The following is a 27,148-nucleotide window of genomic DNA, read 5'->3' as shown; positions in this document are numbered from 1 at the left end:
CTGCTTTTTCTTTTTTTCTTTAATATTACAAGTCATTTTCATTCTTTGTGGTAAATTTTGTGCTGAGCCAAAACCAATTTTTTCCTGAACAGTGCCTATCCATCTGCACAATCTCTCCTGCAGTGGAAATGCTGCTCTTTCAGTGAATTGGCTTGGTTCACAATTATTTCTTAAAGTCAGATCTTTCTAATTTATATAGGTGACAGCACATAAACTGATTGTGGCTTATCTTGGAAACTGAAGGGCTGGTCCTGGTTAGTATATGGAAAAGAGAAAAAAGTGCCTAAGAATTCCAGGGCTCTTGACTAGAGTGAGAAGTCAAAAAAATCATCCTGAAAAAATGCATAATATTCTGAGGAAACTGTATAGATTCAACAACATAAATCAAACTCAAATTGAAGGCATCTTAGTCTATGAACACAAAATATAGGTGCTAAATTTGTGAATGCCTTTTAATTATGATTCTCCTTGTAAGCTTAATGCATTATCCTAGACTAGAATTTCTAGGATAGCATTGAATCACATCTGATGAATCCCATCCTTTGAAGAGATATAGCACTTTGATTATAATGCTGTAATCATTCCTACACTGATCAAGCTATCAGTGTATTGTTTGGCTTTAGCACACCATGAACTTATATTAAGTAATTTATGTATAAATTATAAAATTAATAAAGTAATTTCAGAACTTAAGGTGCAAGACAATCTGTCAGCACAGAAAATTCAGCCCTTCCTAAAGAAATGTTTAAAGGGAAAAATATTCTTGGGGGACAAGGGCAATTAAAATCCAGTCTTTTCTTTAAGCTCTATTTTGCTTAATGAAAATGGGAAGTTATTTCCTAATATAAAATTACTGTATTGAGGGTTCAGAAAATTAATTTGTCTTATTAACTGGTAAAATCTGTTGTTTTATTAAATGACTAATCAGTATTAATTGAAAATGTAATATTAAGTACAATTTGATTGGAGCATTACATAAAAAGAACTACAGTTTTACAGTACATTTTCCTAGACTAAAGTAATTCCTTTAAAATATATTGGATCCAACAGAACCTGTCTGCTCTGCTCAAGAATCCAACAGGACCTGTCTGCTCTGCCCAGGCCAACAGGATATGAATCTATGAACACAGAATATGAATATGAATCAATATGAAACGCTGTACAGGTAGTCCTCAATTTATGACAATTGAGCCCAAAATTGTTAAGAAATATGTGAAGTGAGTTTTGCCCCATTTTATGACTTCTTGTCTCAGTTGTTAAGTGAATCACTGTGGTTCTTAAATTAGTAACACGGTTGGTAAAGTGAATCTGGTTTCCCCATTGTCTTTGCTTTTCAGAAGATCGCAAAAGGGTATCGCATGACCCAGGGACACTGCAACCATCATAAATATGAATCAGTTGCCAAGCGTTTGAATTTTGATCATGTGACCATGGGGATGCTACAACGGTCATAAGTGTGAAAAATGGTCAATTCATTTTTTTTCAGTGCTTTTATAATTTTGAACTGTCACTAAATGAACTATTGTAAGTCGAGGACTACCTGTATTAGTATTTCAAAATGTTCTGTTTTATGTTCCTACTTAGCCCCCACCCCACTAACCTTATTCACAAATGGTACATTGCAGTAAAACTAAAATAATCCAGAACTATTGAAGAATGCCAAAAGATAAACACTATATGTTTAAGTTTATACAATAATTTTAGACACAGTGCAGACTGTGGATTCAAACTAAAAACCCATTCTCACTTGAAATGTATCAATGTATAATAGCAAAAATGTATGTATGATATAAATGTGAGCAAATGCACACCTGAGGGAAAATTCACACAATAAAAGATCTTTACAACAAATTTTAAATACATTCTCCTGAATTTAAATTGTAAAAAAAGAAAAAAAATGACCAATAGCTCCTTAATTATAATAGCTTAGATACACAAAATTATATTATTTCCTGAGGTATATTTCTTAATAGGGTATGTATCATGTATGTATGGGAAAGAGAAGAGTACTATTATGTTCATGTCCTGCTGACAAGTTTCTATAGGCATTTAATTGGCCACCATTGGCCAGAACACGGACCGTATATCTGATTTAGCAGAACATTCCGTATTCTTAGCAAACAGAATATCAGTTTTTACATGAACCAGAGTCACACAATTGAGAAATGGCCGTTCCCTGATCATTCAACCTTTTTATTTATTTATTTATTATTTATTTATTTATTTATTTATTTATTTATTTATTTATTTATTTGATTTATATACCGCCCTTCTCCTGAAGGACTCAGGGCGGTGTACAGGGCAATAAAAATAAGAATACAGGATACAAGATTTAAAGTTAAATGATTGTGCCCAATGTTGTAGGTTAGTTAAAATAATGTTAAAACCCAAACCCATCAGGCCAGGCCGGCTTGTTCGAATAGATAAGTTTTTAGATCACGCCGGAGTTCAGCCGGTAAGCGGTTCCAAAGGATTGGTGCACCCACCGAGAATGCTCTCCCCCTGGGGGTCACCAGCCGACATTCTCTGACCGGTGGTACCCTGAGGAGGCCCTCTCTGTGGGAACGTACAGGACGGAGGGAAGTTGACGCCGGCAGTAGGTGCTCCCGTAGGTAATCCGGACTCATGCCATGTAGGGCTTTGTATGTCATCACCAGCACCTTGAATTTCACCCGGAAGGCAACTGGAAGCCAGTGCAGCTCACAGAGCAGAGGTGTAATATGGGAGTATCGGGAGACCCCCAAAAGAACTCGTGCAGCTGCATTCTGTACCAGCTGAAGCTTCTGAGTGGTTCTCAAGGGCAGCCCCATGTAAAGAGCATTGCAGTAGTCTAGACGAGAGGTCACAAGTGCATGAGTGACTGTACACAAGGCATCCAGGTCCAGATAGGGTCGCAACTGGCGCACCAGACGAACCTGGGCGAAGGCCCCTCTAGTCACAGCTCCTATATGATCTTCTAAGGAGAGCTAAATTGAGGAGCAATGTTTGAATGTGGCAGGTTGTTTGGATATATTTAAATATAAGTGAACTTGGTCTTATTCAGGATCACACTTATTACTATCCTCGTAGATGAAGAGAGTTCTGCCTACAATTGCCTACAAACACTGAAAGAGATCTGCTTCATGTGATGCTAATTTAACAGAGCAAGTTCAAGGAACATGAGTGGATGCCAGTGTGATTATGCATGACTATTTATAAATTCAATTTATATGGTACTCAACTCCAATGATTCCAAGCAGCTTGCATTAAACATAGAATAAAAATATGAAAAAACCAATAGCATAACTATAACAACTAAGCAACCTGATATGTAATTTTTGGGCAACAAAATATAAATTGACTAAACAATAAACAAAATCTACAGGTGTACTTGATGGAATAACATCTCTTTCTAGGAAAAGCAACTAGCAAAAGGAAGATCGAGTCCCTCATTCCCATGAGGGGCCCTGATCCTCCACCCACAATCCTGCATGCTCCTGAAAAGAACCTGTTTTATACTACAGTATCACCTCTCTTTCCTTATTCTTGAACAAACGCCATCACTGTGCTTCATCCACCTATATGAATCCATATACAAGAGCAACACCTAACATTTTATCCAGAGGATACAGGTGCCTTCTATGACCACTGTGAATAAAGAACTTGGAAAGAATTCCAGAAGCATTGCTCTGCTTTCTTTAAGAATATGCTTTTGTTCTTACAAAAAGTATCTTTCTTTGAATTAAAAGAGCCATTTTTTCCTCATCCACCAACAGATCCTCAGAGTAAACACTTGACATGGTCTTATCCTGACTCCAAGGCTACTCCAAGCCCAACTGAATTGAAAAGCACATAGTTTAATTTTTTGTGTAACACACATTTGGCTGATTAAAGTGAAACCTTTTGTGAGGACTAAAATTTAACACGTGTGTGTGTGTGTGTGTGTGTGTGTGTGTGTGAGAGAGAGAGAGAGAGAGAGAGAGAGAGAGAGAGACAGAGGGAGAGAGAGAGAATTCAAGACATTGCTCGGATTGAGGCATATTCGAAATAAGCCCTAATCAACCGAAAATCAGTTTTTAATGTCTGAATAATTACAGTATTTGAAATATTAATGTCAGCTATATATTATAAAACAGGGGTCTTCAAACTTGGCCCTTTTATGACTTATGGACTTCAACTCCCAGAATTCCTCAGCCAGCATGCCTGGCTGAGGAATTCTGGGAGTTGAAGTCCACAAGTCATAAAAGGGCCAAGTTTGAAGACGCCTGTTATAAAATATAAACGCCAGCTACCAAATGCATTATATGTATTAAGACTTGCAGTTCTTTTTCTATTATTATTTTCGAAGCAAGGTCAGGACGTTAAGGGGGGGGAAAAACAGGTATTAGCAAAAAAAAACAACTCAAATCTCCTTGGCGAGCTTCAATCGTCTCGATGCAAATTCGGAGCTTCAACCGAACCGAACAAAGCGCCCCTACCAAAGGAAGAGACAAAAGAAGGCCGTTCTAAAGCCGGGCTTCGTTCCGCCGCGGACGCTGCCTTTGTCATAAAGAATGGGGCTCCACGTGCCCCGCCTTCCAGGCCGCTCCCAGGCGGCTTTCGATAGGTGGGTACTTCGGAAGGCTTTCTATCTCTATAGCAACCCGTCTGCCGGCTTCTGTTTTTCTTTGCTTCTCCCTTCTTTCCGCGCCGAGGATCCGCCCGTTTCCCCCTTGAGGTTGAGGAGCGAGGAGGGGGGGGGGGTGTGCGCTTATGTAGGTGGTTCGTTTCAGACGCGACAGCGGGCTCGGAGAAATACGCGTGTTTGGAAAAGGTGGGGGAAAGGGAGGCCGCGTTGGGATGACGCGGAGGTGGTCAGGAGCAAACTTCTCGGAGCAAACGGGCTTCTACCGTCGGCCTGCTCTGAAGCGACAGCCACGGGAGGGCCCGGGTTGGGGTGAGGCAGGGGTAGGCAACCTCGGCTCTTTTATGACTCATGGACTTCAACTCCCAGAATTCCTGAGCCAGCCAAGCTGGCTCAGGAATTCTGGGAGTTGAAGTCCATGAGTCATAAAAGAGCCGAGGTTGCCTACCCCCGGGGTGAGGGGAAGATAGGCTGTCTTGCGAGCCTGTAATCTCTTCATTCTCTTCCGAAAGGGAGGTGCTTGTACAGGACTACCGTACCGAAAGTGCTGAACTGGTTTCCTGTGTGCTGGTTTTTGGGGTTGGTTTTTTTTTTACCCTTAAGCATGTCTCCCAGTCGTAGCTCGCATCTGAAGCGATGTTTTGGAGAAGAAGTTGGGGAGAAGAGCTGCAGAGTGACGCTCTCCCTCGGCGCTTGCTTTTTGTTCTAAAATTGGGTCCTTCATTTCAGTCTCGTATGTCCACATGTTGCTTGCGTGCTCTCAGATTTGTCTGGATACGTGGCAGTAAAAACGAAATCCTGTTCTCACGTTGACAGTCATGGGTCGTTTGCACATCACCTGCATCGACCTTAAAGGAGTTTTCTAAAAAGAGTTTTCTGAATATTGGTCAGGCTATTTTGTCAGTGAGAAGATAACAGTTCTTGGCATCATCTACTGTATTAGCATCTGATATTGCTGAAAGCAGGGCTATCATTTATTTAAGGCAGCCTTGGTAGAACATTAAAAGCCACACAATTTCCTATCTTATTTGAAATATTTTGTGCTTAGCTTTTCCTAAAGCAAAGTAGTTCTCCCCCTCAAATATGATCAAAACAGTTCTCCATCCCAGTATCTTTCATGTCATGAACTTTTATTTTCTTTGCACTGTTTCAAGCACTGAAATATATTTTAGAACGTACAGAAGTATTAAATTGTACTTTTTTCTGTGTATACTAAGGCTTCTCCGTGTTCATAAAGGGGTAATGAGATAACAGGTTTTAAACTGGAGTAAGATTTCTGCAGTACAAACTTTGCTTTAAAGCACTGCTTTAAAATGCTTTAGAATGCTTAACAGAATTTCATAAAATTGTCCTATTTTTTTTTAAAGCACTATTGGAATAATGGAAAAATGACTCAGCAAGCAATGGGGGGCAGTGAAAAATTGAAATGGTTCTATTCCCCCCTCATAATACCCCTTTATCAGCATTTAGTAAATTACAAATTAGTCATAACAGTAGTTTAATGGAAAATATTAAAGAGTTAATCCATATTTATTTATTTATTTTATTGAATTTATATACCGCCCTTTCCCGAAGGACTCAGGGCGGTTTACAGGGTACTTAAAACATTGATACAAAAATTAAAAACGATTAAAAAGATTAAATTTAATCCCTGAAAAAAATATAAAAACCCCAATTAAAACTCTCAGCCTGGGCTGGAAAGCTCAAAGAGCCAGGTCTTCAGGTCCCGGCGAAATGAACGAAGGTCGGGGGCAGTCCTAAGCTCCGTGGGCAGCTGGTTCCAAAGGGCAGGCGCACCCACAGAGAAGGCCCTCCCTCTGGGTGTTATCCACCGGCAATCTTTTACCAGTGGCACCCTGAGAAGGCCCTCCCTGTGGGAGCACACTGGACGAAGGGAACTTGATGCCAGCAGCAGGTTAGTTAATCCAATGCATCATGGAAATTTAAAAGCAGAAGCAAAACATGGGAGTGATACCCATCTTCCACTGCCACACCCTAGCACTTGTTTTAGGGCGGCTGCTTTTATTCTAGAATCTAGAAGAAGCAAATAGTAATAGCCATTGATAGACCCATTAGTAGGGTAGCAAAAATATCAATCAGAATTCCCGCTATCAGGTACATAAAAATGTAATGAAAATCAATATGTTCACTAGACTGCATATTTGATTTATGCAGCAAATGGCTAAGAGAGTGTAAAGGAAATTTACTATGGTTAAAACATGTTTTTTAATAGTACATGGTGTAGATAATACATGGTAATGATGTGGCAGCATATTTTACAACTGTTTCTATTTTAAGGTAGTGGAAAACTGACTTTATCACAAAATTATGGTGCGATTAACGTTGGAGCTTATTGCTAGAAGCCTTAATCAAAAGAATCGCCGAGATGAATCTTTGGCCCAACATCTGAGGAAACTAACACATCTGAAATTATCTAATAAAAATATAGAAGTCATTGTAAGAAATTTTTCATTATGTAAAAAGATAGCTTTTATATTTATCCAGTATTAAATGATATTTAATATTTTGTTTTAATATAAGTTTCTAGTTGGAAATAAATTTCTGATTCTATTTCATGCCATTGCCTTAATTAGTTTAAATAATATATATTTGATTTGTCTTTTATTGATGAGTTGTTATTTAATTATTTGCAGAAAAATAGTTTTGGACAGACATAGTTTTATAATATAGTAATGTTTAGTGTTGTTAAGTTAATGTTTTCTAGAAATGGGATCTTGTATAAATATAAAACAATTTCAGCATGAGTAACAGTTTGGCACATTGAGTTAGATTTCTTTTTCTTTCAAATGAACCAACATACGTATTTAGAATAATTTACTGTATACAAAAGTACATAAGGATCATATATTTAATGCATCATTAGGTTATGTGGAATCTTTATCATGCATCTCAGGCTTATTCAGCCGTATTCATGTACTTATCACTGTACTTAAAATTGCAGGTTTAACATAATTTTAGGACTTTTGAAATCTTGCTGAAGCTGTTGCTCATCAATAAATTTTACCAAGAAGCATATTTCAATTTTTTCTTGTAGGATGATCTTTCTTTGTGTAAAAATCTTAATGTCCTGTATTTATATGATAATAATATTAGACAGATACATAACTTGGACTTTGCAACAAACCTAAGACATCTGTACCTACAGAACAACTGCATTACACGAATTGAAAATCTAGAATCATTGATAAGACTTGAAAAATTGTAAGTGAAAAATTGTTTCTGTTTTTATTGATTTGTGTGTAATAATCCTAACTTTTAGACTAATAAATTGGAATGAATATATATTTTATATGCAATGCTTTATTGCACAAGCTTCACACAAACTCTGCATTCAAGTACCCAAGCTTAGTAAACTTGAACATATAAGGTATTAATCACATTTTTCCCATAGAAATTAATTAATTTTTATTTGATTACTGGAGCAATACATTATGCTTTATTGATTTTACTTCAGAAATAGTGAAATTAATCAGTAAAATAATTATTTTATTTTCTAGAAAATAAGCAGTTTTAAAAGAAATTGTAAAATAGAAGACCTTTCTATTTTGTTCTATTTCCAGATATTTGGGTGGCAACTGTATCACTGTAGTGGAAGGATTGGAAACTTTAGAGGAACTGAGAGAATTGCATGTTGAAAGCCAGCAGCTTCCCTTAGGAGAAAAACTCTTGTTTGATCCAAGAAGTCTTAATTCATTATCCGTAAGAACACTATACCTGAAAGTTATTTAGTGAAAGACATTAATTATTAAAAACTGCTAAAGTCTTTTTGTATTGTATACTTATCCTGATGCTGTGTAAATCAGGTTAATGTGTCATTTATTTTATTTAAAATATTTTTAAAACATATTAATAATAGTAAATTCTAAAATTATTTTGCTTAAAGGAATCTGGTAAACATATACTATGATTACTACTCAGTTTTAATAACAAAGCCTTGCTTTCTGTATTCAGAAGAAATTATTATGAAAATAATGCACAATATTGTAACATTTTTAGCATTTTCACCTTAATAATAATATAGGAAACCCTATACCAGGGGTCAGCAACCTGAAACAGTGAAAGAGCCGTTCGGAACTGGTTCCCACACAAAAGGAAAAACTGGGAGCCACAAAAAATGTGTGCGCATGCATGTACATGCACACATGCGCAGCACAGGGTTTGACTGAAGAGTGGAGCCAAGGCGAGATATGCACCTACCCTGCATATTTGAATTGATTGGTTGAACTTTTTTAGTCCCCCCTCTTTTTTTGGGACTACACGTAGCAGAAGACTGGGAGCCACGGGTTGCAGACCTGTGCCCTATACCATTTCAAATGGCTGTCCAGTCTCTTCTTTAATAATAATAATAATAAGTTGGAAGGGACCTTGGAGGTCATCTAGTCCAACCCCCTGCTCAGGCAGGAAACCCTATACCATTTCAGACAAATGGCTGGCCAGTCTCTTCTTAAAAACTTCCAGTGTTGGAGCATTCACCACTTCTGGAGGCAGGTTGTTCCACTGGTTAGTTGTTCTAACTGTCAGGAAGTTTCTCCTTAGTTCTAGGTTGCTTCTCTCCTTGACTAGTTTCCATCCGTTGCTTCTTGTCCTGCTTTCAGGTGCTTTGGAGAACAGCTTGACTCCCTCTTCTTCGTGGCAGCCCCTGAGATATTGGGACACTGCTATCATGTCACCCCTCACCCTTCTCTTCATTAAACTACACATACCCAATTCCAGCAACCATTCCCTATATATTTTAGCCTCCAGTCCCCCAATCATCTTTGTTGCTCTTCTCTGTACTAATTCTAGAGTCTCGACATCATTTTTACATCGTGGTGACCAAAACTGGATGCAGTATTCCAGGTGTGGCCTTACCAAGGCATTGTAAAGTATTAGTACTTCATGTGATCTTAAAAACTTCCATGTAACTTTTGTTACATGAGTGCAACTGTATGAACATACTTCTAGCATATGCATTTAAAAAGTAATTATCTTAAATAATTTCAATTTGCCCTAACTATAATCTGTATCTTCTCCCATCAGTATTCATTTACTTGTATTTTATTGCTTTTATTTCCAGTATTGCACCTTCCTGTGACTGATAGGATTTAACCCAATGAAACTGAAAATTACTTCCATTGTGCTTATGAACAATTAGCTAATGTAGACATATTATAAAACCTGGAGAATTTATGTCCACACTGTAAAAAAATACTGCTTTAGATTTAACAAACTTTTTTTTACCCATACCCTAAATTTTCTGTGCAATATGTTAAGAAGAATTCTCCTCTAATACCATAGCATAAATTGCACCATACATACTTTTTTTTCAAAATCAGTTTGTCTGATTTTACCTTGCTTTAGGAAAGGTAAGATTTTCTTAAGATTTAAGGAAACAAAATTTCAAAGTATCTACAGGTATATAATATGGATGGCATTATTTTTTTACTCTTAATTGAAATAATAAGTTAACTGTTATACATTATAGTCACTTTTCTTTGGAGATTTATCAGCAGAACAGTATTTATTGGGAAAAAGACATAGTGCCATCTTTTACTTTTCAAGCAGCATACTGATAATTGAAAGATAAAATATTTTTATTTGAAAAATTATTCAAAAATTATTATATATATGTCACATTGCTTTACATAACTTCTTTCTAAGAATTGAAAGATAGCACCTTCTTGTATGGATTTTATTTTAATAGACCTTTTAATAGTTATTTACTCCATTTTTACCAAGTTATTAACTATGAGTTTCAAGATTGTTTCAAAACAAAATTAGAGGTATTTTTGTTGTGGTACTGTTTAAGGTTTTGTACATTTTAGAAAACATTACATTTCAGTCAGGTTCAGTCAGGTTTTTAAGTGCATACAATTGCTGCACTTAAATATTATTTTATATTTAGGATAAGTATATCTTTTGGTTCATTACAGAAATCTTTATCAGTTTTGAATATCAGCAATAATAATATTGATGAATTAAGTGATTTATCCATTCTGGAAAATATCTCCCATCTTATAGCTGTTGACAACCAACTTCATCACATAAAGGTAATAAAAGCAATGCAAACTGATAAATTCTATAAATGGAACTAAGGATTATTTCAATAATTTGCCAATTGTTAAATCTTTTGTCCATCACCTCTTGAATCATGGTGTCTTTTAATTCAAATTTATGAGCATTAGACAGTTTTATGATAGATGAAATTAACAAAATTGTTGGTGATAAATCTAACATTTTAATACATTTGGATTATAGAGCTTTGTAACAGAAAATTGGGAAAAACCCATCACACGTAGACAATAGAACATTGTAAATATATGATGACTCTGTAAATATTGAAATAATCTATTTCATATATTACCTCATGGATTAAAAGATGCCTGTATTATTAGATTAATTTAAATCATGCATTTAGCTTCTTACCACAAATTTCAGAATTTCAATTTGTTACTAAAATCTCAGTAGCAAAGTCAAATAGTACAATTTGGAAGATGGATGGTGATGTTTAAAGAATTGAATTTTTAAAGAAGTGACGCTTTTGCAATGGTTGGAGAAAGTTCCATTTATTTATTTTTAATTTTCTCTTAATTCCATTCACTATGATATAACGTATGGTGCTTCTTATTACATCATGATCCCAGAGGATAGGATGAAAACAATCATGTCCTAGGTATTAGGAAGTTGTCTATCTACATCTCATAAGTCCAGATTATCTTAAAATATATTCAGCAATACAAGTCCTATTTATTTCAGAAGGATTTGGTATTTTGAAGATTTGGTTGTAAATATTGAATGCATTCAACCTTTGCCATTATTGATTATGACACTAGATATCAAAAAGATGGATTCCTTCACTTCACAATTCAGTCAGGTACAAGAAAAAATATATAGATTTTCTGAAAGAGATAATGACAGACTGTCAGAATGATGACAAATTGCTATCTGCAGATGTAGTTAAGCTATTTGAGCTAGACATAGCCCATAAAAATTGGAGTGCACTGGTCAAATGCAGGTTTTTAAATGACTATTACTAATTGGGAAGAAGGCTATAGTTTGTGCTATGAATGACACCCCACCCCCATCATGAGCCTAGAATACAATTTGTTTTTTAGTATTTTGTAGCAGATCTCTAAGTGATAAGATGACATGATCATTTATCAAATAGAGAGTGCCCTAAAAACTTATCTACTCCCTTTAGTATAGCTTATTGAAAGGATGTACAAGTGAAAGCAGTTTATTAGAGACAGGAAGGCAGTTGAACAAGTATGGAATATCTATTTCAGCATCCAATAAGTGTATTCTTAGATAAACTAGAGTAAACATGTTCTGAATAATTTATCAACTAAGCTTAATAAAAATCAAAATTCTATGCATTCTTCAAAATTAAATGGTTTTCAGAATTCCAAGAAAGTATACTACTTTGAATTTTCAAAATAATCTTTAATTGAATTAATTTTTAAATTACATTTTAAAATCAGATATACAAGGTGAGGATGATACTATTGTGCATTTTAACAAAGGCTCTATTCCATAGGCTTAGCTAAATTTGTAAAAATAGAAAAAGAGGGATGATTGTGAGCAAAGGCAGTATTTGCATGTTTATAAATTTTGCTTTATTTTTAGACATCAAAAGCTAAATTGCTCAAACAAAATTTGAAACCTAAATATACAGGAAAAAATATGTAGTTCTGTCTAATGTTATAAATATTAGTTATAATAAATTTATTTTTTATTACTATTAATTAACATTTTTATTGACAGAAATAGCTATTTCATGCATCCATGAAATTATCAGGAGTCAAACTCAAAGGAGACTTTATTCTTTTGGGGAAAATTAATTATATAGAAAGAAAATAGATTATGGAATGCCTCCTATAATGAATTTAGCAAGTAACACCAAAATACTTTTGAGTTTTCATTTTTGGCTTCTTCATATTGAAAATCAATGAATATCAAGTTTTATTCTTTTGAACATTAACTTTTATTTATAATACTTCCTTGAACTTTGTAGGTTTCATAAATAGATGAATTTAGGAAAAAATACAATATAGAAATTATTTCAGAATAAATTATGTATATTCATATGAATATGCCAGCATTTCAGACACTATATGAATTTACCTATCTATGTGCAGCTACATTGGGGATAATGTAGTATTGCAGTGTTGCATAATTCTTTTTAATGCTGCATTTAAATTTAAATTATATTATTCAGTCTTTTGACACAGAAAGAAAAGAGAATTCAGTTTTCCCTCATCGCCTTTGCCAAATAGTTGATAACTTTTATATCAAATATCTGGACAAACAGAGCATAATATGTGACTAAGATATTAGAAAGATCCAGGTTCAAATATACTGCAAACATAAAAAACTATTGGCTCCATAGTTCCATACATTTTGTGGTTTCTATCATATATGACATTATTACAATTAGTGATATAAAAAATATCCCACCGATGCTTTTTATTGAATTTGTTTAGTTTAATTAATAAAAAATTTTATTTACAGCCAAAAGATCTGAATAATTGTGCTATATTAAAGGCTGTTAACTTCCAGTATTTACAAACATATTTTTGCAAAACTTAGGAGACCAGAGAACAGTGCAGTTAATGTTTGTGTTTTTTCTCATTTACATTTATATTTAAACTTTCATGAGATGGTGAAAACACAAAAATAGACTACAATTATGAATAAAGAAGTAAAATAACTATCAAAATATCATTTCTGAACATTGTGGGTAAAATGTATTTTTAATACATGGATATTGGTTATTAAATATAATAACATCAGTTGAAATAAATGGGACATGTTACAACTAATCAAAGATTTATCAATTTAGTTGCAATATTTGGACTAGATAAGTGAAGTTTTTCTTCGTTACTTTCAGGACTTGGAATTTGTTCTGAGTATATGGACTAAGTTGTACAAAATGGAGCTGAATGGGAATCCTGTTTGTCATAAACCAAAATACAGAGATAAAGTAATACTGCAGTCAAAATGTCTTGGTAAAATATTTAAATTGCAGAGATTGTTCTTTCATTTCATATGTATTGATTTATTAAGCCATAGATGCATAAGCTACAACCTGGGAGTTAAGGTCATTACCCAAGTGTTAAAGACCACTGTTTTCCTGTGAATTTGCTGCCCAAAGTTGAAGCCATCTAACCCCACTTGCATTCAGCTCTGCTTCTCATCAATTCTGAGGCCATCCAAATTACAAAAACAGAAGCAATTTTATCTTATTTCATGTTTATTAGCTGATGTACAAATTATACATCTATCCAATTATCAAACATGTTTTTAAAGTTATCTGAAAGCTGTATATTATGGTATATCCTGCACTTTGATAAAACCACTGTACCTTTAAATGAGGGGAGCCAATCGATTTGAACTTCCATAGGATGAAACATCTCTTTACAGTTGGGATCAGGATCAAAACAGTCAGTTTTAGAATATCCTTCCAAAATCAGATTTAGGGATCTTTAAGAAGAAAGAAATACCGTAATCAAGCTTGTCTCTCCAGTTCTCCTTCCTCCTTCCTGTTGTGTGCAGCTCTGAACCAAACTAAAATTAAAATAATCATAAAACTAACAGGGCAGTAATAAAATGTTATCACAGACATTAGTAACATCTTTTTTGGTATATTACACTACTCAACTTTTGTGCCTCAAATTTTCCACTGAATATGATAGAAAATTCCCTCAGAAGGCTGTTATAAGTCTTGGACAAGGTAACAAAAAAAGGCATTTCTTGAGAGCTTCAACAATTATTTATGAGAGCGAGTATGTTCTGATCATTAAAATTGGACAAGCATTGTTGAGACAGTTTGAACTATTCCTTCAGATATAGGATCTAATAAAATTCCTAGTAATAGTTCCTTATTATATTCTTATGCCCCAAATCTTCTATGCTTTCTACATTTGATATACTGTGTGTGTATCTGGTCAAGTGTGGTGGTCAGCCTGAGAAGCTTGCTGGATGACTTAGAGCCATTTACTTCCTCTCAACCCAATCTGTATCATGGGGTAGTTTCAGCAAGAGTAGGAGGGATGCTATGTCTGCTGCCTGAGCTAAAAAAAGGCAGGATATAAATCAAATAATGTTATTTCTCAGCGCTGAATGTTCCTAATATAATTGTTCCAACATTCTGAGCCTTCTAGAAATCTCTCACTGTGCTGGAAGAACAGACCAAGTCTGGTGAAAATGCTGGCAAACGCCACCGTTGCCATGATCATTCTATTTGGTGACATAGTTAGAGGGCCTAGGCCCTCTCCCTGCCCCATCACACCCAGAAGGCCCAGGTTCTCTCCAGGGCACTCCGCTTAACAACCCACATGGCCACTTAACAAGTGCAGTCATCTCCCATCTTGACTATTGCAATGCACTCTAGATGGGGCTGCCCTTGAAAAGCATTCAGAAGCTCTAATTTGTTCAAAATGCAGCAGGTCGCATGGTTTGTGCAGACCTAGGAGTGCAGATATGTCACCTGTCCTAGGGAGCTACACTGGTTACTAATTTGCTTCCAGGTGGAATTCAAAGTGCTGGTTGTCATTTTTACAGCCCTTCTTGGGTTGGGACTAAGTTATCTCTTCCCAGTTACATCCACCTAACCCACTAGAGCGGGGAGGCAGGGAATGTTGCGGGTCCCAGCTCCTAAGAAGGTACATTTGAAAGGACCAAGAAGAAGGACCTTCTCTGTGGTGCTCCCCCTCTTTGGAACATCATTCTCACAGAGATTAAACTCGGCCCCACTTTGACACTCTTTCTCAGGACCCTGAAGACCTAGTTCTGCCAATGAGCCTGAGGAACCCATGATGATGGAGCCCATCAAGTGGCTCTTTTGATTGCTTGTTGTCACCGGGGATGGGTGGGAGATTGTTTTATTCTTTTTATATTGAGTTGTTATTGTTTGTAAACTGCCCAGAATCACTGAGGGTGAGTGGACAGCCATATAAATCTTCTAAATAAATAAATAAATAAGGGGAGCCAGGACTGCAGTCATTAAGTGACTCGGTCACATGGCACCTTGTTTAATAACTGCTTTGCTGATCAACTAAGATTTTGGGCCCTCTAATCCTAAATGGAGGATTACCTGGATTAATTCAATAAATAATATACTTTTTGTCATGGCTTTTCCCTTGGAGTGTGGTTTCTGGCAAACTCGTAACATACATACATACAGAGAGACAGAGTCAGAAAGAGATGTTGCCTATGTGTATGCAAGTATATTACTTACATTTATGGTGTGTGTGTACTGGGGAAAATCTTCAGAACTTAAGTTGGAATTGATAATTCTAGGTTACAATTACTTATCTCTATCAAGCTTTTGTCTGCATTTAATTATTTTTACTATCTTTCTTTGTGGGGGAGTAACTTAAATTCGGGGTCATCTTTCTTTCCATTAATGCTATATTATTGAACAATTGGGTTATATAACTAAAATTATATAAAAGTTATCGTTAAGAGTCTTTGTGTATAGAGCCCATTCATTTCATTGACCATGCACAGTAATTATAGATATCAGTCAAAGTGAGCTGTAGAAAGATTGTTTTGCTTCTCTGTCTTATTACTGTGGCAATTGTTTGACAGTTTTAAGGTCTACCCTTTTCACTATTATGCTATAACAAGCTATCCATCAGCTGTCCAGCTCATACCTACTAGTACAGTAGAATTAAAGCCCAGTAGTATAATAAAATTGATGATAGAAAAATAGCAATATCTTTGGCAACAAAAAATGCTCTTTTGCCTTCCTAAGAATATAAAGCTGTTTGTTGATTTACATATTACAACATTTCCTCAGAATTGCTGGATGGAAAAGAAATAAAAGAAATGGAAAGACAGTTCCTGACAAACTGGAAAGCCTCCAGAGATGCCAGGAAGAAAAACAAAGTAGAAAGCTTCATTAATGAGCATTCATCATATTCACATTTTGGTAAAACAAACTATATCTTCTTAATTACAGCATTAATATTGTCAGAGCATGCACAGTCTTATTGCGCTGAGATAACCCAGGAATAAATACAGTGAACAATGGTTTGTATTAAATGGTGGTTTATCATACACTATCAACTATACATCAGGAACAAAATACATACACATGGTAATACACCAAACTCCAACACACAGCAATTACAGCAGGAAACGGATGAAAGAGAGAGACTCTAGCAAAGCTCTTAAAGAGACAGACTACTGAGTCATTGCATCATCCACCTTATGTTACATTACATCATTACATAAGCTGTTTAGCTATTATTACCTTGACACTCCTCCCATTTAAAGCTAAACAGCTGTTAACCTAAATGCTTTTACATTTACATTTACCTGAATGTAAAGCTTAGTCAACATTAGCTTGAACAATTGAACAATTTTTCTCTGTGTACATTCCTGCCTTATACTGCACTTCATTATTGTGTCCTTCCATTTATCCTCTTTTATTTGAGGCAATGATCTCTTGGTAATCACAGGGTTCATACTTTACACTATATGCTCTAACCGCACTTGCTTTGAATTGATCAGGAGGTACACCTTTATTGCTACCTTCAGACCATCTCAGGATTATCTGTTCCTGTGTTTCTATGACTTCTCTTTTTATCTCAGGTCTATCCTCATCTATTCCTGCTATTTCTGACCTATCCTGTTCTTCCTTCATTGGGTTTTGTATAACCTCTCCTTCCTGAGAACTTGTGCTACTTGTTGGCATGAACACCTCAATGTTAGCATGCACCCTGTCCCAATTATTTTGCTCTGCAAAACTAGGAGGCTTTGATATCACAACTTTCCTTGTTCCATCTGAAAATCTATATCCCTTGGAACCTGGCTCATATTCCACAAACCTAAGTTTCCTGACCTTTTACTGTCCGTTCCTTCTGGTGCCTTTGGGGATATGCACCCAGGCATAACTGCCAAACGTCCTTAGGTGAGCTAATGAAGGTTTCCTTCCATACAACATGTAATATGGAGTTTCATTGATAGCAACACTCCATACTCTGTTTACTAAATGGCTGTTTTTATAGCTTCTCCCCAGTACGTATTACTCATTCCTACATCTGCCAGCAGTGAGTCCTTCATGGTCTGCAACATACCATTTCTCCTTTCAGCCATTCCATTTTCTGCTGGTGTGTAAGGGTTTGTACATCTATGCTTTATGCCTAAATTTCTCAGCCATCTTTGGAAATTATCAGAAATGGACTCTGTTCCCCTGTCTATTTGCAGTTGGCATACTTTATGACCATACTTTCTACAAAGTTCACCCATTGCTTAAACTGTTGTAGAACTTCTGTTTTGTTCTTTAATATGTAGCAGAACCCATACCTGGTGTAGTCATCTACTAAGACTAGTACATACCTAGCTTCTCCAAGAGAGGACACCATAGGAGCAATTAAATCAGTGTGCACTAACTGCAAAACTGTTTGTTTGCCTTGTGCTTTTCTTAGTTACAGAATACACACTAGACTCTGACTCCCTGCAAATAGCACAATCTAAATATATGTTGCATTTTTTAATTCTTAAGTCCCTCAGCTAGATCTGGCATCCTCTGCAGCACTTTAAAACTTCCATGTCCTAAACTTCTGTGTAATAAATGTACACCGTTATCATGCTTGGGAGCATTTGTGAGTGTTTGTGCACAACCTTCCTGCTGTTTCCTTAGTACATACAAATTGTCCTGTTTAACACCTTGTGCACAAATCCTCCCACCTTTCCAAACATTACTTCATATCCCAGCTTATCCAAGCTCGAAATACTGAGTAAATTATGGTCTAACTCTGGCACATATAAGACATTATCCAAATCTCCTATACTAGTTATGTAAACTTTACCTTCCCCTTTAACATTTACCAAGCTAACAAATGCTTGTTTAGCTGGCCTCAGGTTAGAAAAAGTGTGGGTCATTTACAATATGTTGCAATATGTCCAACAACCAAGTGTTTTTCTCAGTTAATGTTGCTGCCAAGGAAAATGCTGGTTGTGTAGTTCTATGATCTTGTCTCACTGCTCCTCTGTTTCTCCTCTCAGGGCAGTGTCTCTGGAGATGTTCTGTAGAACCATACTTGAAGCAGCATTTCACCATATAAACTTTCTCAGCTATTCTGCCGGCACCCTGGAACGCAGCAGTTTTAAGCTTGTGCTGTACTTTGTTGTCACCCCTCTGCTGCTTTTCCAGATGTTTCTGTTCCTCCTCCACCTACCTGCTAAATAACTCATGATTAAGTCCTTCTCCTGCATGGACACTAAACAGGTCACTAGGACATCCCATGAATTGTCCAATGAACTGAGCACCACATACACCTTATGTGACTCAGTGAAAGTTATCCCTCTTTCCTCTAATTCTAGGAATGTCTTTCTCATGGACTGCAAATGCGTAGACATGCTCTCTCCTCATTTCAGTTGTGCTTTATATAGGTTTCTTGTCAGCATTACTTTGCTGCTCGCAGTCTCTCTCACATACACACTGCGCAAAGCATCCCAGCACTCTTTAGCAGACTGGAGACCCTTCACATGTATCAGCTGGCTATCCTCCAAACTCAGAATTATGCTGGCCAAAGCTTTCTCATTCTTTCTCTGGTCCCCATCATCCAGGGCTGCAGGTGGATCAGCAACTATCATCCACAACTCCTCCCTTCTCAGGTACATCTCTTATTTTCAGACTTCAGGAGAGGTTGTTTGTCTCATTCAGACGAGATATTACAAAACCTCCTCCCATTATTCTGATGGAAGCCATGTTGCCTGCTTCTTTAAACCACCACAAACCTCAAGTCCTCTGGCTCTGGATCAAACTCTCACTGGGCTTCTCTTCACTCTGGGCTCATAATCCGTCACAGCATGCACAGTCTTACTGCGCTGAGATAACCCAGGAGTAAACACAATAAACAGTGGTTTGTATTGGTGGTTTATCATACACTATCTCCAATATACACTAGGAACACAATACATACACATGGTAATACAGCAAACTCCAACACACATCTGTTACAACAGGAAACGGACGAGAGAGAGAGAGAGAGAGAGAGAGACTCTAGCAAAGCCTTCCCTTTTATACTCAGGTTCTTAAAGGGATGGAGACACCTGCTGAGTCTTCCTTTTATTGCATCATCCATCTTATGTTACATACATTACATCATTACATAAGCTGTTTAGCTATTAAATTATTACCTTGACAAATATTAAAAGAACCATCTCCAATAAATTTGTCATAACGACAATTATGTTTTGAACATTTTCAGAATGTTTTAATGAAGAATAAAAACATTATTTCCCAATACTATAACAATAGTATAAAGATGAATGAATAGCAAAGAGCCTTAATTAAAACATTTTGAAATAAATACGGTATTATAAAAGTGTATGGAGTATGGTTGCATGCTTTTAAATAATTTCATTGGTGGTGAGTCATAAATTCAGTTACTGCATGAACACTTTTTAATGGGTTTTTCCTGATTTACGAATTCATCTCAGTTTTGATAATTTAATTGATAAAATCAGTAACAAAGGTCTTTTTCCTGTAATTTTTTCTGTTTCTTACATTTTTATTGATTATAATGCTGAAGTAATATTCTCGGAAACCTTGTGATATAAAATATGCAGATCAGTAACTTTTGTAATAGAACATTTATAAACTGTACTTCTTATATACCAGCTATAAATGTATAAAGTTAGTTGCTGCAATTTACTAAGATTTGAATGTGCCCCTGTGTTAATTATTTTGTGTAATACTTAGGGAAAAATTGAATAATACATGATTTTATATCTTTACATTCTCTAGATGACAATGATGCAGAACATGCACATTTTCCTATTTACCACTTCCCAGTCTCCAGAGAGATACACAGAACTCCTTATAATAAAGAATTTCAGCCAGTATATGAAGAAAACATAAATAGTGAAAAAATCAGGTATGATTTATGTAAAATATCACTGGAATCCAACCTCAAGTCAATGTCATTGTGTTAAGTAACTATTGTAGTGAAATTAGACACATATTTGAAATTGAAAATTGTTGTGTTTAAAACAAAACACAAATATTAAAAACAATGCACACTTCATATATGTGTATATGTTAATATGTGGAAAGCATTCTAAAGAGTTGCTTTGCAAAGTGTCAGCATGTGCAGGCAGAAGCTTTGGACAGCTCACTCAGCTGCTTTGAAAACTCCTGTTTACCCACCTGATTGTGGATGTATACATACTGTAGGGAGCATTTCTGTTGGAATCAGCTATGGAACGATGGGCAATTATAGTGAATCAGGTTTTAAAACACTTGCTAGCATTTCAAAGAATACAGCTGCTGTAATGTTTTACTCAAAGCTTTGCAAAATGGTTAGTTTGTGTCTGTGTGTGTGTGTGTGTGTGTGTGAGAGAGAGAGAGAGAGAGAGAAATAGAACAAGTTTAGAAATAAGAATTGCTCTTAAAAATATCAAAAAAGAAGCTCTGTATATTACTGCAATGTAGAAGAAGCTATATATTTCACCTTCCTATATATTACAGTGGTGTTCAAAACATTTTTTTTTCATTTATCTTATAGCTAATACTCAGGTTACAACCATTTGTTCAGTATCCATTAAAAAAATATCATGGTACTAAACAATTGGTATTTACAATGAGTTGTTGTAGTTCCAGCCATCACAGCATTCCTGTAGTCATGTGATTGTGATTTGGGCTTCATCTCATGATTATGACGCTACTGTGAGCTACGATCATGTGATTGCAATTTCCAATATTCCCAGCTAGTTTCCCATGAGCAGAGTCAAGGGGACACTAGCAAGAATTTGGAAGTCATAGTAATGTGACTTCACTTAAACACACATATAATCTTTGCTTAATGACAGCAACAAGGAATACCAGAATTGCTGATACTGAGCAATATAGTCATGTGATGTTGCCCTCAATTACTATCGTAAGCTGTGGACTACCCTATAGTATATTTTTGAAACTTTTTAGTCAATAATTATATAATAAAATTCTAATTTATAAATACATTTTGTATTATTTAAGGCATAACTAGATGAAATTTATTTCTTTTTTTAAAAAAACTGGGAAATCAGTTCTGAAGGTTTGATCCAAAGTATGCAAAAGAGAATGTCTACTTGGCTCTTAATCAAAGAGAGAACTCCTTTAACTCTTTGAAGGTCTGGGGATAAACTTATGAAAATGATAGGATGGTAACCTTAATTTTTCCCCCCACAATTTAATATGCCATATTTATTTTCCAATGCACACAGAAATTATCAGAAACATTTTGTCATGTTAGTGGAAGTCTAGAAAAGTTATTATTGTAACTGAAATATTTTATCCTTAAAGTACTCTTCTATAACACTTTGCCATACAGCCATTCAGCCTTGAAAACTTCTCAAAATGAACAGAAAGAGCTATTTGAACCTCATCTCCTTAGACAAATGCCTTTCTAAGCAGCTACTAGAAAGATGTACTTCTATATTATCATCAGAACAAAAGATGTGCTTCAGAATCAAATGTGAAGAAAAATTGTTTTTTACTGCAAAGTGATATTTCACAGTATAAAATGTTTTGTATTACAGATCCAATGTAAGTTTAAGTAAAAAAGGGTTAAAATAATTTAACCTTATGCAAATATGTTTTTATATTAAAAGTATTACCCATCTTAATTAAACCACTGGTTAAACTATTATTTTATCTAAGGTATTGGTAGACAATCATGACCTTTCAGAGCAAAAACTGTATTGGTGAAATCTTAACTACATTCACTAGGGCCTAACACATTAATAAGAGCTTATAGCCAATGATTTGATATGGTACTACTGCCCTGGAAATGGGAAGCTTCCATGGAATTCAGGACCTATATGTTGAGAGTTCTCTGGATTGATTAGACAAAATACAACATACAATGGTCATATTACAAAATATATTAACTTTTTCCTCTATTCTTAGAATAACAAGATTAGGAAGAGATCATTTTTATTCGAAGTTTGACTTCAAAGTTTGATTTCAGTTAACGCACACAAACATACCTACAGTCCTCTGCCTTGGCCTCACTTTGATATCTGCCTTCAAAGAAGGATGGAATGGAGTCTGTTTCTTCATGGTCTAATTGCTCTATCATAGCTAGATTAACTATCTCCCTGCTGGCGTTAGCAACTGCTGTTTTAAAATCAATGGATGCCTATTTTATACCAAAATTTAATTGCCATTAACTTCTAGAAAGGCTTAATCAATTTTCTAATTAAAGTATAGCTGGTCACCTCTCCCAGTTAGAAAACCAATATCTTCTTTTGTGTGTCTTTAGATCTCAATTTTGTGCAAGTTGAAACATCTCATGGTATTGCCTTTCTTACATAGTAAGCTGAATGCCAATTCCTTTGTGAGTCACCTTGGAATCTCTTCAGCATCCCAATTTCCAGTTTTGCATACTAGCCATCTATTTTTTTTCTCCTTGACCAATTTCCCTCAACACCACTCATTCTACATACTAATGAATTCATTTTTAAGTACCATATTTGTGCAGCCAAAATTATAACATGTGGACAAAAATATGGTTTTGGGATATATAACTGTAATTTTAAGATTTACAGAAATACACATATTGTAGTAGTTCAAAGAATTAAATTAGTGAGAACAACTAAACAATGAGAACTAAATAGAATTCTGACTAACTCTTTGTTAATGAGGATCAGAAAAAAATGGAAAGGTATGTGGAAACGTGGATTGTAATGTTGGTTAGTTTGTTGCTAAACTAAAAAAATTCTGCTTTACATGTTATTTTGCTATTGATTTACTTTGCATATTAGTCCATCAAATAATGGAATTAGATCATTAGTTAATAATGTTAGTATTATAGCAACCTGAAAAACAACTTGTTCTGTTTCCACTTACCTCAAGAACAAAACCTGAATACCCTATGTTTGTGGAATCTGCTCTGTTATCAGCTCTAAACCTATACTTGATTTTATCAGTGTCTTTTAGTATATAAGCATAAACTTCATTTTATTACTTTATTACTTTAATTAATAAAAATGAATTGATACAAGAAGTTCTTGTATTAACTTAAAACCAAATTAGATTAGTCTTACTTTCCTATAGATTGTAATTATGAAAAAGAAAAAGGAAAACATTTCCTAATTGCATTTTCATTGAATGAGAAAAAAATAAGATCTGTATTTTAATGTGAAATTCCCAGCCGTCCGTAACTTTATTTCAGTAAAATGCAAACAAAAGAAAAGGCAAGTTGTCTAATAGAACCAATTTTATGTAGTGGTTAAGGCATCAGGCTAGAAACCAGGAGTCTATGAGTTCTAATCTTGCTTTAGTCATGAAGCCATGTAGCAGACTTGGGCCAGTCTCTCCCTCTCAGCCCTGGAAGGTAGGCAATGGCATACCACTTCTGAAATCTTGCCAAGAAAACTGCAGGGGCTAGTCCAGTGAATCATTGGGAATCAACACTGACTCAAAGGCACATACACAAAAGGTTATTTAATATGACTCACAGATTAATTTATTCTGAATTCATATTGATTTGTATCACAGTCCTCAGTGTACTTTGGAAAAATTTCAAATTATTTAAAAGGGACATAATACCAAATAAATGTGTTTAAAAGAGTGTACCAGTTGGCTTGAATTTCAAATTATAAGTCCCAAAACTATTCATTTTGAAGGAATTACAGTTGTGGTGCTTAAAATTTTATTGTTTGCTATTGAAAACAACATGTACTTTAGGAGGCATTAACATAAGAGCACTGGGTCTTTAGGATCATACTATTTTCACAGTATTCTGCACTTTGCAATATGCCTTTTTCCCCTCCAGGTTCCTCCTTAAAAATTACTGCAAGTTTAAACTTTCCATTTTCTTGGCTAGCATAAAGGGTAGCTAATAATTCAGTCCTTATTTTTCTGTCTTGCTAGGACAAAGATTTGATTTATTGTGTTTATGTTATCTCACAATCAAAAATTCATTCCCAGTGCTTCGTTGGCATAACTCTACACCCTGCCTGTTTATTTTGAATGTCTCTTCTCATTAATGTCTTTGATCTGTAATTCTCAGCCAACCAAATGTAATTTTTCTTACTGTTAGATATCCTCATAAATATATTTGGTTGTGGAACATTTACATATGTGTGTGTTAATGACAGAATCCTAAATCTTTGTCCTATGAATCCTATAAAATTTGCACAATATTCACTATTCATTCAGATATGAATACGGAATCACTAAAACTGGCTGGCATGTGATTAAATTTACATTCAGTATGAGATTGATGATAGTACTATATTAAATATAGCTAACTCACTATCAGCTATTTTGATACCATTTTTATTTAATTATGGATAAAGAAGTGAAAAGTTCAAGAACCAACAAAAAACTATGCCTTTTCAGTTTGACAACAAAAAGGTCAATATTAGCAAATTCCGAAAATAATCATAGGGAAAAAACACTATTTAACCTCTTGAGTCCAATCTTTAAATTACTTCCCTCCAGCAAAAGGTTACTTACATGTTAACCTAAACAATTTTCCTGAAGAGTAATTTTAATATTGGTATCTAGAGAATACTGCATAAGCATTGTGCAAATGCCTTCCAGGTTTCTATTGGGAAGATGATTAATTCACAGTTCTTTCAACTATTTCCTAGTGGAAAGTGAAATCAAGTGCCAGTTAATGGCTTACTGAAAGCGTCCATTGAGTCTGTTCACATCTTGTTTTGCATGATTAGGATGCCTGGCTAATTGCTAATATTTGAATTTATAGCAAGTGTATCAGAACACTGCATTTACCTCATAGGTGGGACATTAGCTTGCAAAATATCTTTTCCTCTAGATAGAATACTATGAGCGAATGTACAAATATAATTCTGCTTGAGGGACACTGGCCAAAATAGGCCAAAACTGACTGACAAAACTGACATACTAGGGTTTAGGACTGACCAACAACTTGAGTTCAAAATAGCATATATGATGCAAATCTTGTTTATTAGCAACTCCTTAAAGAAGCTATATGTACTAATATTCAGACCAGAGCTCAGCAGTAGCTCAGTTATCTAACCAGGAATAGGTTTTCTCAAGAGAAGTCTCAAATAGTCTAATCTAAAAAAATATAACTTAGATATATTATTACAAACAGAAATGAAGTCATATACATATATATTTGTCATCTGCTATGCCAATAAATCATGACCTGTATGTAGTTTTGTGTTCAGAAATTAAACATTATTTTTTTCCTGAAATGATTTATTTTCATCTGTTTTTCTTTTACATCTCAAAAACCTGGCACTTTACAAGGGTGTATATAGACTTTCTATATCCCTGTCCATGTATGTCACAGGAGTCCATGTATGTCCATGAAGTCACAGGAGTTTAGCTTAATCCACTTATCTTAGACATACATGGCAATATGCTATTACGGTAAGTATATTTTGAAGTCTTCACTGGAATCAATGAGATGTAAAAATACTTAATTGGTTGAATTGTGTCAAAGTGTCAATGATTTGAATGACTGCAATACTTGCTTGGTTATTTTAATAACTGTTCTGACATTCCAATAAATATTTAAATAATATATTTTAACTCAATAATCTCATTACTTTAATTTCTGTGCTTATTAGTTTTGCTTATCACTGATTTACTTGCAAGCAATTATACTTCATGCAACTGGGATTTTGCTGATCCCATTTCAGTGGCTTTTCTTTCATATGAATAAGCCACTCTGGACAATAAATGCAATTTTTTTATATACTCTAGCATAATTCATCAAAACACAAAGATTAAAAGATTAAAGATGATCTCTACAAGATACAAATAGAAATATAATTATTTCATTTGTAGCAATGAATATAATACCTTTTCCTATTTTGATACCATGCTAAAGAAACACTTTAAGAAGAAAAGTATGCTTATAAGAATAAAGTGAATTAACTTTAAATTTCAATTATTTGCTGTGAATATCAAATTTGTATTCTATGATACTAGCACATATATATTATATGCTGTTTATCTGGCCAGCAATAAAGAAGGTGGGTGTTGAATGACAACCTTCTGAAAATTATTCCCAAATGGTTCTTGTGAACATGGTGAAAATATATTGCATTTATTCATTTATATGCTAAAATAGCTGAAGGGACGCGGTGGCTCAGTGGGTTAGGACGCTGAGCTTGTCGATCAGAAGGTCGGCAGTTTGGCGGGTCAAATCCCGAGTGCCACATAGCAGAGTGAGCGCCTGTTACTCGTCCCAGCTTCTGCCAACCTAGCAGTTTGAAAGCACGTAAAAATGCAAGTAGAAAAATAGGGACCACTACAGTGGGAAGGTAACAGCGTTCCGTGCGCCTTTGGCATCCAGTCATGCCGGCCACATGACCACGGAGACGTCCTCGGACAACTGCTGGCTCTTCAGCTTTGAAACGGGGATGAGCACCGGCCCCTAGAGTCGGAAACTAGCACACACGTGTGGGGGAACCTTTACCTTTACCTTTATGCTAAAATAAAAAGAATTGCTTAGTTTTTAAATTTACAAAATTGGAGGTGCATTTTTCTTTAATGTATTGTCTTAACCTTGTTTGATTACTATATACATTTATAAACATGAT

General features: G+C 35.2%; 1 protein-coding gene across 2 annotated transcripts; it reads left to right on the top strand.

The window, feature by feature from the left end:
* The first annotated feature begins 4,578 nt into the window (after nucleotides 1-4,578).
* On the top strand, nucleotides 4,579-22,130 carry PPP1R42 (protein phosphatase 1 regulatory subunit 42). Of its 2 annotated transcripts, XM_083361221.1 has the most exons (9): nucleotides 4,579-4,737; nucleotides 6,906-7,060; nucleotides 7,659-7,825; nucleotides 8,185-8,323; nucleotides 10,537-10,653; nucleotides 13,494-13,611; nucleotides 16,407-16,538; nucleotides 20,367-20,496; nucleotides 21,931-22,130. In XM_083361221.1, the coding sequence occupies exons 2-9, from the start codon at nucleotides 6,932-6,934 to the stop codon at nucleotides 22,007-22,009; spliced, it is 1,011 nt and encodes a 336-aa protein (XP_083217347.1). In that variant the 5' UTR covers nucleotides 4,579-4,737; nucleotides 6,906-6,931; the 3' UTR covers nucleotides 22,010-22,130. The 2 variants fall into 2 exon arrangements, with proteins under 2 accessions (XP_083217347.1, XP_083217348.1); XM_083361222.1 differs by lacking the exons at nucleotides 20,367-20,496; nucleotides 21,931-22,130 and having other exon boundaries at nucleotides 13,494-13,586; nucleotides 16,407-16,545.
* The last annotated feature ends 5,018 nt before the right edge of the window (nucleotides 22,131-27,148 follow it).

Source organism: Vipera ursinii, assembly GCF_947247035.1.
Source record: "Vipera ursinii genome assembly, chromosome: 3".
Taxonomy (NCBI): domain Eukaryota; kingdom Metazoa; phylum Chordata; class Lepidosauria; order Squamata; family Viperidae; genus Vipera; species Vipera ursinii.
Note: the sequence above shows the minus strand (reverse complement) of the source record. Positions and strands in the feature narration are given on the sequence as shown.